At 41.3% G+C, this 14704-nt stretch overlaps 1 protein-coding gene across 1 annotated transcript; it reads right to left on the bottom strand.

The window, feature by feature from the left end:
* Window positions 1-3954: 3954 nt before the first annotated feature.
* On the bottom strand, window positions 3955-14235 carry LOC131949333 (uncharacterized). Its single transcript, XM_059311174.1, has 4 exons — window positions 14074-14235; window positions 7630-7826; window positions 6026-6511; window positions 3955-5311 (listed from the first exon to the last, which is right to left on the bottom strand). The coding sequence occupies exons 1-4, from the start codon at window positions 14215-14217 to the stop codon at window positions 4843-4845; spliced, it is 1296 nt and encodes a 431-aa protein (XP_059167157.1). The 5' UTR covers window positions 14218-14235; the 3' UTR covers window positions 3955-4842.
* Window positions 14236-14704: the final 469 nt, after the last annotated feature.

Raw genomic sequence — 14704 nt, 5'->3', positions numbered from 1 at the left:
AAACAAATCAAGTCATTTCGTGAATACATTTTTTAAAATAATGTTACGTCATCAGACGAAAAACGAATCAAGACGAATCACAAGCCTTCTTTATACACATGGGGAAATTAAAAAATGATAACACCAGCGAAACGAAACAAAGGAAAATAAACCCCAAAAGTAATGTAATACCTTAAAGGTTTACAAATTGATAATATTGTTAGATATGATACAACATTCATAAGGTATACTGGATAAGCGAGAGAAAGCTGAATATGGACATAGTGAATTATTGATTATGAACAGTTGATAAATGCATATGTAATCAATTTTGGTTGGCTGAAACAGAATTTTGGGTTTTTCCCCACTGAAAAAAGACCAGGAAAAAAAGATAATATAACTAAAAGTGGGTGGTTTATTTCATAGCTTTTGTTGAGCTTGAAACGTAAGAAAAATGTCGTATAGTTTGGGGAGGTTACACATGGGGTCGAAGGTCACACAATCCATGAAAAAGTTTCAATTCGTTTGAGATTTTCTATGCTTGATTAATTATTGAAAGAAAGTGATTATACGGGATAAGCAGGAATTATAGCCGGTAGACGTTCATGTTCTTATAGTTATACCGAAGTGTCATATTACAAGTTCTTATGTGTCACATGATGTCATGGTTACAATTCATCATGGGTCACATGACGTCATGGTTACAAGTCCTCATGGTCGACATGACGTCATGGTTACAAGTTCTCATGGGCCACATGACGTCATGGTTACAAGTCCTCATGGGTCACATGACGTCATGGACACAATTCATCATGGTCAACATGACGTCATGGTTACAAGTCCTCGTGGGCCACATGACGTCATGGTTACAAGTCCTCATGGGCCACATGACGTCATGGTTACAAGTCCTCATGGGCCACATGACGTCATGGTTACAAGTCCTCGTGGGCCACATGACGTCATGGTTACAAGTCCTCGTGGGCCACATGACGTCATGGTTACAAGTCCTCATGGGCCACATGACGTCATGGTTACAAGTCCTCATGGGCCACATGACGTCATGGTTACAAGTCCTCGTGGGCCACATGACGTCATGGTTACAAGTCTTTATGGCCGGGTGTGGGCCGCAGATAGTATGATTCTCTACTTGAAGACACGTTCCAGGGGAAAAAAAAGTTTCATAAAACAGGATATTAGTTACAATTATATCGACATTGTCTGGTCTATGTACAGATAAATTTACATTATCAATTTACAGCGATATTTACATGACACATGTGGAAAATGTTATGTGTATAAGAAAACACATGTAAATAGATGTAGGAGTCGGTGTAAAGTTGTGTGCAGGATAAAACCTGACGTAAAGGATGTTGTAATCCAGACCATCGTGCCCCTAGTGATGTATGGTAACTACAAAATTCAGAATGATGTTGTAATCCAGACCATCGTGCCCCTAGTGATGTATGGTAACTACAAAATTCAGAATGATGTTGTAATCCAGACCATCGTGCCCCTAGTGATGTATGGTAACTACAAAATTCAGAATGATGTTGTAATCCAGACCATCGTGCCCCTAGTGATGTATGGTAACTACAAAATTCAGAATGATGTTGTAATCCAGACCATCGTGCCCCTAGTGATGTATGGTAACTACAAAATTCAGAATGATGTTGTAATCCAGACCATCGTGCCCCTAGTGATGTATGGTAACTACAAAATTCAGAATGATGTTGTAATCCAGACCATCGTGCCCCTAGTGATGTATGGTAACTACAAAATTCAGAATGATGTTGTAATCCAGACCATCGTGCCCCTAGTGATGTATGGTAACTACAAAATTCAGAATGATGTTGTAATTCAGACCATCTTGCCCCTAGTGATGTATGGTAACTACAAAATTCTGAGGAGAAAGATACGAGACAATCCATGTGATCTACTCTATGTCCTTGTTAAGTGACATGGTATTATAAGTCCTATGTAAAAGCAGTCGTAGAATGTTTTTAAATAAGTTATGATTAAAATGCGAGGTGGACCAAAGATGCTTTTATACAGTAGCTGAGTGTTTAACTCAGTGTGGTGATGTAATGTGTATGAAAGGTGAATACGTGGAACGGGTCACTGCGTGTGTGTATGTAGCTTGTAGTGTGACGCGAGGCCGGGTGTGTTGACGTGTATGTTGTTGTACGGAGTGAACGAGGGTACAAGGGAAGCGACTGGTCAGGTGACAGTGGCTGTGTTGTGAGCGGGAGAAATGAGGTGTGTAGGAATGAATGCGGCGGGCAGTTGAAGGTTGGGCACGAAAGAAGGCAGGTTGATTTGGTGACTGAAGGATAGAGAAATAAAGGACTGTGATATCTAACTGCAATTGTGTTGTGCATTTCTTGGATATTTCTTCAACCCTCACACTCAGTGTGTGAAAGTTTTGAAAACTACTTTTGGCAAAACACTTTTTTGTTAGGCTAAAGTGATGAGGTGAGTTCAGGATGTAAAGGTAGGGGCATCGTTGTGCTAGGGGCATGATCCAAAACTAGGGGCATTTCGTGTTAGAGGCATGATAGATCTTTTGAGGGAGAGTTGTAAAGGGCACATCATGTGGCAGAGTAGTTGATTGATCAAGTTTCCAATGTAAACTTGTGAGATTATAAGATAAACACGTATTTCGAAAAATCATATACTCATCAACAGCACACACAGCAGATTGTACACACGGATTTATTTACTTACACAACAAAGGCTCGTGAGAGGCTTATGGGTAAAAATGGCTAAAGTTGTGTGAGCTATACATCACAACGTTGTATACACAGTTCAATAAAACACAAGTTTACCAGCAAGTTACACGCTCTCTACACACATACATCCTACCAGTCAAATCTACTCTAAAACTACGTACCATAACATTAGTTATAACCCTAACACAAATCTACTTGCCGTTACAGACTTTCTTATAAACTTAATTCACAGAACACGAAGTAGATATAATTTTTTGATATATACCAGCGATTTAGATAAGTTTTGATAGACACTACTTGTATATACATATACATATATACACACACACACCCACACACACACACACACACACATATATATATATATATATATATATATATATATATATATATATATATATATATATATATATATATATATATACACATGTATATATATATATACACATGTATATATATATATATATATATATATATATATATATATATATATATATATATATATATATATATATATATATGTGTGTGTGTGTGTGTGTGTATGTCTGTGTGGTTATGTCTGTGTGTGTGTGTGTGTGTGTTGTCTAGATCAAATCGTCACACTACATGATGAGTTAAATCATTTACATGTGTAACGTAAAGAAAAAAAATCTATTAATAACAATATTAATTACAACATGAATGATATCTTTACAAACTGTAATTGATGAGATAAATAAATAAATAAATGTTTATGAGGTAAAATAATGAAATGGGGCGTGAATGAAAGCTGGCCCACTGATAGTGGGTTAGATGGTCAATCAGACAGCAAGAGGCATCACGAGAAACTAAAAATAGAACAATTAATGTAAACAATATATTTGGTTTCCAATTGGCTGGTATGGCCGTTTAATTAAACATGCACTAATTAACCTTAGAGTGTCTAATTTGGTTAGCCGAGTGCGTGTTGGGTCGCTCACTGGTGGTGACGTCAGTGTGACAGCTGTCACTAGACGTGGGTAATGACGTACTGGAGGTGTCACATCCGTGTCACGTGGTCACATCTCTACGGTCACGAGATGTCTGAGGGTGGGGGGGGGGGAGAGTGTGAGGACGGCGACACACATGTCACAGATGTCACTTTGCCAGGTGACATCGGCAGTAGGTTTAATTGATGTCATGGCCACAATTTGCCAAATGTCACCGCTTGTCAAATGTCACAAAATAGACCAGCTGTCACAGACATACTTTAAGAAGTAGACACTCTATGTCAGTCTATTAACTAGTCCACTACCGAAGTCTTTACACATCAATCATTTGAATATTTCATGTTGTAACATTATGAACACTTATAACGTAAGCTGAAAGGTCACATTTTATTGTTTTTACGTTTTATTTTTGGTTTAGCTTGTAAAAGTGTAACATGACGTCATTAACGGTCTTGTGGCAAAAGTTAATTTGCTATTGACATCTATGCCAGGTGCGTCATGTTAAGGACATGCCAGATGGGATGTTTAACTGGCCAAATTGGCAGCACCTTGTTGGAGAGTTGTCCGTATTTTTAGAGAAAAAAAAGGTTGAGATGTCCATCCTATGAATTAATAGTTGAAATGTCCATTTTGTTGACCTAATGTTGAAAAGTCCTTTTAGGTGACCGAATGTTGAAATGTCCATCCAGTGATTCGAATATTGAAATGTCCATGTAGCCGACCACACTTTAAAATGTCCATCCAGTTAGTCGAAGATAGAAATATCCACCCAATCGACCAATATTGAAATCATATCCAAACTTAATCGAACACTTTATGAACACGTCGGGGACCATTTGGAGTCAGAGCTGACACTGTCAGCAGCCAGTGTGCCACTAGACAGGTTCATGGGTGACGTCATAGCAGATAACACGTCACTAAGCTGCGTCATTAAAGCTGTGTCTGGTAGAACAGCAGTCGTTTCATCAAAGCTGCTGCTGTGCTTTATAAAACAGCACTCGATGGTGATTGGACAGTTTGTAATTCCGGTTGTCAGGTTGATGTAGAAAACTTGACCGTTATTCCAAAGTTGGTGGTTTTATAAACAGGGGGATTTGGAATCCATGCAAATGATGGATAATTAAGTAAAATTGTAATTAAGTCGAACTAAGTTTGTTGGTGTAGTGTCACTGTTTGCCGCACCTCAAGATACGTCGCAGCTCCGTCTTGAAGTTCTGGTTGAGGAAAGCGTAGATGAACGGGTTGGCGACGTTGTAGACGAAGTGCATGTAGAAGACTATGACCTTCATCTGAATGACCTCTAACGCCATCAGCCACGCCGGCAAGAAGGCCAGAATAAACACCAAGGTCACGATAAACAAGGTCAGGGCCGTTTTGATGTTGGCGACGCGCATCCTCTCGATGCGCGCCTTGGAGAGCGAACATTTGCGCACCGCACCGTTGTTGTGCGTCTCCAGCTCCTCCGCCGTGGCCGAGTTCTGTCTGGTGCGCTCATCCCCGTTCACGTGACTCAGTTCAATGTCCTGGGTCATCTCCGCCGTCTCGTGGGGCTGGTCCACGCTGGCGGCGTTCCACAGCAGGCAGCACTGAGCTGATTTGATGTGGAGCTTCTTCTTGCGCTGGGCGATCACGGACCTGGGGGGAAAATGGGCAGAAATATAGAACGGTGACGTTTGGCTAAAACTACATTTAGAATCTAGTACATGAGAGATGTACTTATAGGGCTGTTAAGTAGGTCAGCAATCAGTTATATGGCTCATGCAGGTTTTATTGAGCCATAGAACTGGTTGGTGACCTACTTACCAGCCCTATAACCCTAGCCCTAGGCCGATATGAATGTATATATATATATATATATATATATATATATATATATATATATATATATATATATATATATATATATATATATATATATATATATACATATTTATACATATGGATATATATATACATATATATACATATATATATACATACATATATATATATATATATATATATATATATATATATATATATATATATATATATATATATATATATATATATATATATATATATATATTTTATTTTTTTATTTTATGTATATAATTTAGTCTAGGATATTTGCCCCTTCACCATTACCCTCAGATTTATCACACACAATTACTCCCCATATCCTTGTAAAGTACCCCCCCCATCCTCCCTAATTCACACTGTACACGAACGAAATACAAATAATACTTTTCTATGGAATATATATATATATATATATATATATATATATATATATATATATATATATATATATATATATATATATATATAGGCTATATGTGTGTGAGTTTGTGTGTATGAAAGACTGACCTATAGATGAGAGCGTAAAGAGCGAAGACGATGACACAGCTGACGACGAAGATGGCGGTGTACATGTACTTGAAGACCTTGAAGAAGCCGGCATTGAACAGGTTCTCGTTGACGTCACACGGCACCTTGACGTACACGGCGTGTATGGGGTTGATCAGCACGGTTGTGTTCTCGACCGGCGCCACGGAGGGCTGGGTTCGGTTCCTTGCTGGCATGGGAACCTCCTGCGAGTAGCTGGGGCCGGGGGAAATGGGGTCAGGGGTGAAGGTCATACCGGTTCCTCCAATGGTTATGTCGAAGGTTTTCGGGGTGTGTAGAGAGGGGGTAAAGGTCGAGGTGTCGTTGACGTAGGTTAGGTTGTAGATGCTGTGGTGGGCACCGACGATGCCGCCGATGATGAAGATGATGACGACGAGACAGACGATGATGATGCGGGCTCTTTGTATGTTCATCCAATGATGAAAGGGGTGACAGATGCACATGTATCTGTTAGAATAAAAGCACATGTATCTGTTAGAATAAAATCACATGTATCTGTTAGAATAAAATCACAAGTATTTGTTAGGAAAAAAAACATGTTTCTCCTAGTCCAGTAATAAATCTGTAAAAAAAAACAACCAAATAATAAAAGACATTTTAAAACACAAATGAAATCTAGAACCCACTAAATACCGCCTATAACCCACCAAATACCACATGAACCCACCAAATACCGCCTAGATCCCAATAAATATCTCACCAAATACCACCTAGAACCCACCAAATATCCCACCTAATACCGCCCAGAACCCACCAAATATCCCACCAAATACCACCTAGAACCCACCAAATATCCCACAAATACCACCTAGAACCCACCAAATATCCCACAAATACCACCTAGAACCCAATATATATCCCACCAAATACCACCTAGAACCCACCAAATATCCCACCAAATACCACCTAGAACCCACTAAATACCACCTAGAACCCACCAAATATCCCACCAAATAGCACCTAGAACCCACCAAATATCCCACCAAATACCACCTAGAACCCACCAAATATCCCACCAAATACCACCTAGAACCCCCCAAATACCACCTAGAACCCACCAAATACCACCTAGAACCCACCAAATATCCCACCAAATACCACCTAGAACCCACCAAATATCCCACCAAATACCGCCAAGAACCCACCAAATACCGCCAAGAACCCACCAAATATCCCACCAAATACCACCTAGAACCCACCAAATATCCCACCAAATACCACCTAGAACCCACCAAATATCCCACCAAATACCACCTAGAACCCACCAAATACCACCTAGAACCCACCAAATATCCCACCAAATACCATCCAGAACCCACCAAATACCACCTAGAACCCACCAAATACCACCTACAACCCACCAAATACCACCTAGAACCACCAAATACTACCAAGAACCCACCAAATACCACCAAGAACCCACCAAATACCACCTAGAAACCACCAAATACCAACAAGAAACCACTAAAAAACACTCTAGAACCCACCAAACACCACCTAGAATTCACCAAATACCACATATAACCCACCAAATACTACCCCACCAAATACCACTTAGAACCCACCTGTCGACTGCGATGGCCACTATAACGACGCAGGAGAACGGCACCGTGGTGGTGATGAGGAAGTGGTAGACCTTACAGAACTCGTCCGAGTCGATGCTGTACTCCATGTACTCGATGATGAGGGTGAAGGGGATGGTGATGAGGCACGTGATGAAGTCTGTGCCGGCCAAGGTCAAGATAAAGATCGTGGAGGTCAGCTGGAATGATAAGGGCTAAGAAATGGTATTTTACACTTAGATAAGGGCTAAGAAATGGTATTTTACACTTAGAAAAGGGCTAAGAAATGGTATTTTACACTTAGATAAGGGCTAAGAAATGGTATTTTACACTTAGATAAGGGCTTAGAAATGGTATTTTACACTTAGATAAGGGCTAAGAAATGGTATTTTACACTTAGATAAGGGCTAAGAAATGGTGTTTTACACTTAGATAAGGGCTAAGAAATGGTATTTTACACTTAGATAAGGGCTAAGAAATGGCATTTTACACTTAGATAAGGTACTTTCTACCTAAAAAAAAAGGTTGAGAAATTATATTTTAAAGTTATATAAGGGCTAAAAAGTTACTATTTTACATCTAAAGAAGGGCTAATGAATGACATTTTACTCTAAGATAAAGACTAAGATGATTTTTTATATTCATATATATATAGGTCCAATGATATTTTATTCTATGTTAGGAGTGAGTTTTATTATGTTGTATATATAACGCAAGTATTGGGTTTAAACTAATATTTTAGTTCACTCAATATCTAAGTTCTGGTTTGACATGACATTTGTTGGATAGTGGGGCAGACATGACATTGGTTGTATAGTGGGGCAGACATGACATTGGTTGTATAGTGGGGCAGACATGACATTGGTTGTATAGTGGAGCAGACATGACATTTGTTGGTGGGGCAGACATGACATTGGATGTATAGTGGGGTAGACATAACATTGGTTGGATAGTGGGACAGACATGACATTGGTTGTATAGTGGGGCAGACATGACATTTGTTGGTGGGGCAGACATGACATTGGTTGGATAGTGGGACAGACATGACATTGGTTGTATAGTGGGGCAGACATGACATTGGTTGTATAGTGGGGCAGACATGACATTGGTTGTATAGTGGGGCAGACATGACATTGGTTGTATAGTGGGGCAGACATGACATTGGTTGTATAGTGGGGCAGACATGACATTGGTTGTATTGTGGGGCAGACATCACATTGGTTGTATAGTGGGGCAGACATGACATTGGTTGTATAGTGGGGCAGACATGACATTGGTTGGATAGTGGGGCAGACATGACATTTGTTGGATAGTGGGGGGGGGAAGTCATGACATTGGTTGGATAGTGGGGGGGGGGGGGGGAAGTCATGACATTGGTTGGATAGTGGGGGGGGGAAGACATGACATTGGTTGTATAGTGGAGCAGACATGACATTGGTTGGATAGTGGGGCAGACATGACATTGGTTGGATAGTGGGGTAGACATGACATTGGTTGTATAGTGGGGCAGACATGACATTGATTGTATAGTGGGACAGACATGACATTGGTTGGATAGTGTGACACAGACATGACATTGGTTGGATAGTGAGGCAGACATGACATTGGTTGGATAGTGGGACAGACATGACATTGGTTGGATAGTGGGGCAGACATGACATTGGTTGTATAGTGGGGCAGACATGACATTGGTTGTATAGTGGGGCAGACATGACATTGGTTGTATAGTGGGGCAGACATGACATTGGTTGTATAGTGGGGCAGACATGACATTGGTTGTATAGTGGGGCAGACATGACATTGGTTGGATAGTGGGACAGACATGACATTGGTTCGATAGTGGGGCAGACATGACATTGGTTGTATAGTGGGGCAGACATGACATTGGTTGTATAGTGGGGCAGACATGACATTGGTTGTATAGTGGGGCAGACATGACATTGGTTGTATAATAGGGCAGACATGACATTGGTTGTATAGTGGGATAACATGACATTGGTTGTATAGTGGGGCAGACATGACATTGGTTGGACAGTGTAGACACAAGCATGACATTGGTTGTATAGTGGGGCAGACATGACATTGGTTGTATAGTGGGACAGACATGACATTGGTTGTATAGTGGGGCAGACATGACATTGGTTGGTGGGGCAGACATGACATTGGTTGTATAGTGGGGCAGACATGACATTGGTTGTATAGTGGGGCAGACATGACATTGGTTGTATAGTGGGGCAGACATGACATTGGTTGTATAGTGGGGCAGACATGACATTGGTTGTATAGTGGGGCAGACATGACATTGGTTGTATAGTGGGGCAGACATGACATTGGTTGTATAGTGGGGCAGACATGACATTGGTTGTATAGTGGGGCAGACATGACATTGGTTGTATAGTGGGGCAGACATGACATTGGTTGTATAGTGGGGCAGACATGACATTGGTTGTATAGTGGGGCAGACATGACATTGGTTGTATAGTGGGGCAGACATGACATTGGTTGTATAGTGGGGCAGACATGACATTGGTTGGATAGTGGGACAGACATGACATTGGTTGGATAGTGGGGCAGACATGACATTGGTTGTATAGTGGGGCAGACATGACATTGGTTGTATAGTGGGGCAGACATGACATTGTTTGTATAGTGGGGCAGACATGACATTGGTTGGATAGTGGGGCAGACATGACATTGGTTGTATAGTGGGGCAGACATGACATTGGTTGGATAGTGGGGGGGGGCAGACATGACATTGGTTGGATAGTGGGGCACAGACATGACATTGGTTGGATAGTGAGGAAGACATGACATTGGTTGGATAGTGGGGCAGACATGACATTGGTTGGATAGTGGGGTAGACATGACATTGGTTGTATAGTGGGGCAGACATGACATTGGTTGTATAGTGGGACAGACATGACATTGGTTGGATAGTAGGGCAGACATGACATTGGTTGTATAGTGGGGCAGACATGACATTGGTTGGATAGTGGGGCAGACATGACATTGGTTGTATAGTGGGGCAGACATGACATTGGTTGAATAGTGGAGCAGACATGACATTGGTTGGATAATTGGGCAGACATGACATTGGTTGTATAGTGGAGCAGACATGACATTGGTTGTATAGTGGGGCAGACATGACATTTGGTTGTATAGTGGGGCAGACATGGCATTGGTTGGATAATTGGGCAGACATGACATTGGTTGTATAATAGGGCAGACATGACATTGGTTGTATAGTGGAGCAGACATGACATTGGTTGTATAGTGGGGCAGACATGACATTTGGTTGTATAGTGGGGCAGACATGACATTGGTTGTATAGTGGGGCAGACATGACATTGGTTGTATAGTGGGGCAGACATGACATTGGTTGTATAGTGGAGCAGACATGACATTGGTTGTATAGTGGGGCAGACATGACATTTGTTGGATAGTGGGGCAGACATGACATTGGTTGTATAGTGGGGCAGACATGACATTGGTCGTATAGTGGAGCAGACATGACATTGGTTGTATAGTGGGGCAGACATGACATTGGTTGTATAGTGGGGCAGACATGACATTGGTTGTATAGTGGAGCAGACATGACATTGGTTGTATAGTGGGGCAGACATGACATTGGTTGTATAGTGGGGCAGACATGACATTGGTTGTATAGTGGGGCAGACATGACATTGGTTGTATAGTGGGGCAGACATGACATTGGTTGTATAGTGGGGCAGACATGACATTGGTTGTATAGTGGAGCAGACATGACATTTGTTGGTGGGGCAGACATGACATTGGATGTATAGTGGGGTAGACATAACATTGGTTGGATAGTGGGACAGACATGACATTGGTTGTATAGTGGGGCAGACATGACATTTGTTGGTGGGGCAGACATGACATTGGTTGGATAGTGGGACAGACATGACATTGGTTGGATAGTTGGGCAGACATGACATTGGTTGTATAGTGGGGCAGACATGACATTGGTTGTATAGTGGGGCAGACATGACATTGGTTGGATAGTGGGGCAGACATGACATTGGTTGGATAGTGAGGCAGACATGACATTGGTTGGATAGTGGGGCAGACATGACATTGGTTGGATAGTGGGGCAGACATGACATTGGTTGTATAGTGGGGCAGACATGGCATTGGTTGTATAGTGGGGCAGACATGACATTGGTTGGATAGTGGGGCAGACATGACATTGGTTGTATAGTGGGGCAGACATGACATTGGTTGTATAGTGGGGCAGACATGGCATTGGTTGTATAGTGGGGCAGACATGACATTGGTTGGATAGTGGGGCAGACATGACATTGGTTGTATAGTGGGACAGACATGACATCTGAGCCATACAAGAGACCAAAAGTCTCGACGGTATTTTCTTTCCTTTTAACCTGTCAAGCCACTTCCGGTTTCGTGTTTAACATTTCGTAAAAAACTTGGAATTTCTATACGAATCAAATACGATTTGTTTCTGTTTTTTATTTGTAAAAAATATTTTGTTGAGATACTTGTTGTCAGGTCGGAAACGAAGGGGAGTTATAATACTGAGATGTTGGCACTTAATTATAAGAACTGGAATATCTTGATTCGGCGCTTTCTGATGGTATGAGTGCTTTAACTAAAGCAAAGACGTGTCTATAAAGTAGCGGTAATCTCCCCTTAAAACACAGAGTTACTGGTCTTGGTAATGCCAGGGGAGGTCATGAGTGACGGATTGAATGACTTGCTAGTAAAGTAACGGAGTTTGGTCGTCATTACTGGTTGAATGACTTGCTAGTAAAGTAACGGAGTTTGGTCATCATTACTGGTTGAATGACTTGCTAGTAAAGTAACGGAGTTTGGTCGTCATTACTGGCCGGAAATGGCTCGTCGGACACAGGGGGATGACGTGGGGCGATGCGCAAAGGGAGATGGGGTATGGGATGGGGTGATGGGATATGGGATGGGGTGATGGGATATGGGATGGGGTGATGGGATATGGGATGGGGTGATGGGATATGGGATGGGGTGATGGGATATGGGATGGGGTGATGGGTTATGGGATATGGGAGACGGACTGGGTAATCCTTCACGTCATTGAAGTTTGATGGTAGCGAAAAACTAAGGTCTTGAAAGTATTACAGAATCAGAAAACTTTTTGTGTTATTATCTGGACATATCTGATGTAATGGACACAATAGACTACACTGTATATCTGTGAAAGCTTTCACCAAGAAACAATGGCTTTTGTTGACCCTCTATGAACAACAAACAAAGAAACAATGGCTTTTGTTTACCCTTTATGAACCACAAACAAATAAACAATGGCTTTTGTTGACCCTATATAAAACCACTAACAAAGAAACAATAGCTTTTGTTAACCCTCTATGAACAAAGCAACATTGGCTTTTGGTGACCATCTATGAACAACGAAACAACGGCTTTTGTTTACACCCCATGAAGAATGAAAAATGGCTTTTGTTTACACCCCATGAAGAAAGAAACAATGGCTTTTGTTGACCCCCTATGAAGAATGAAAAATGGCTTTTGTTTACACCCCATGAAGAAAGAAACAATGGCTTTTGTTTACACCCCATGAAGAATGAAAAATGGCTTTTGTTTACACCCCATGAAGAAAGAAACAATGGCTTTTGTTGACCCCCTATGAAGAATGAAAAATGGCTTTTGTTTACACCCCATGAAGAAAGAAACAATGGCTTTTGTTGACCCCCTATGAAGAATGAAAAATGGCTTTTGTTTACACCCCATGAAGAAAGAAACAATGGCTTTTGTTGACCCCCTATGAAGAATGAAAAATGGCTTTTGTTTACACCCCATGAAGAAAGAAACAATGGCTTTTGTTGACCCCCTATGAAGAATGAAAAATGGCTTTTGTTTACACCCCATGAAGAAAGAAACAATGGCTTTTGTTGACCCCCTATGAAGAATGAAAAATGGCTTTTGTTTACACCCCATGAAGAAAGAAACAATGGCTTTTGTTGACCCCCTATGAAGAATGAAAAATGGCTTTTGTTTACACCCCATGAAGAAAGAAACAATGGCTTTTGTTGACCCCCTATGAAGAATGAAAAATGGCTTTTGTTTACACCCCATGAAGAAAGAAACAATGGCTTTTGTTGACCCCCTATGAAGAATGAAAAATGGCTTTTGTTTACACCCCATGAAGAAAGAAACAATGGCTTTTGTTGACCCCCCATGAAGAATGAAAAATGGCTTTTGTTTACCCTCTATGAAGAAAGAAACAATGGCTTTTGTTGACCCCCTATGAAGAATGAAAAATGGCTTTTGTTTACCCCCTATGAAGAAAGAAAAAAGAAAGAAACATGGCTTTTGTTTACCCCCTATGAAGAAAGAAACATGGCTTTTGTTTACCCTCTATAAAGAAAGTAAATGGCTTTTGTTTACCCTCTATAAAGAAAGTAAATGGCTTTTGTTTACCTTCTGTTTGAGGCTGGCGAAGACGTAGATGGCCAGAGCGTTGCCGATGATGCCGGTGACGGAGAAGATGGACAACATGGTGGACACGACGTACCACTCGGTGGGGGTCAGCTTCGTGCTGGCTGAACTGGCGGTGGTGGCCATGGTGCTGGTCAGGTTGCTGTAGTCCATAGTGGTGGGTAATGTGGTGTTTAGATGGTGTTGGTGTGGTGTTTAGATGGTGTTGTTGTGGTGTCTAGATGGTGTTGTTGTGGTGTCTAGATGGTGTTGTAGTGGTGTCTAGATGGTTTTGGTGTGGTGGCTAGATGGTGTGGTGTCTAGATGGTGTTGTAGTGGTGTCTAGATGGTTTTGGTGTGGTGTTTAGATGGTGTTGTTGTGGTGTCTAGATGGTGTTGTTGTGGTGTCTAGATGGTGTTGTAGTGGTGTCTAGATGGTTTTGGTGTGGTGGCTAGATGGTGTGGTGTCTAGATGGTGTTGTAGTGGTGTCTAGATGGTTTTGGTGTGGTGGCTATATGGTGTTGGTGTGGTGTCTAGATGGTGTGGTGGCTAGATGTTGTGGTATCTAGTTTATATATGTTGTTAGTGTTTGATGTGTAAGTTGTCTTCACCTCTGAGGAAACATGAATGTAA

This window comes from Physella acuta, unplaced genomic scaffold (genome assembly GCF_028476545.2).
Source record: "Physella acuta isolate Inbredline_101_S28 unplaced genomic scaffold, ASM2847654v3 ptg000689l, whole genome shotgun sequence".
In the NCBI taxonomy this organism is placed as follows: domain Eukaryota; kingdom Metazoa; phylum Mollusca; class Gastropoda; family Physidae; genus Physella; species Physella acuta.
This window is presented reverse-complemented; position numbering and strand designations above follow the sequence as displayed.

Excerpts from the sequence above, each read along its gene's own strand:
- LOC131949333 (XM_059311174.1), bottom strand. The coding sequence starts at position 14,217 with ATGGCCACCACCGCCAGTTCAGCCAGCACGAAGCTGACCCCCACCGAG. Across the intron at positions 6,512-7,629 it reads GTGGCCATCGCAGTCGACAG|ATACATGTGCATCTGTCACC; the intron begins GTGGGTTCTAAG and ends TTATTCTAACAG. Across the intron at positions 5,312-6,025 it reads CTTTACGCTCTCATCTATAG|GTCCGTGATCGCCCAGCGCA; the intron begins GTCAGTCTTTCA and ends TTTTCCCCCCAG.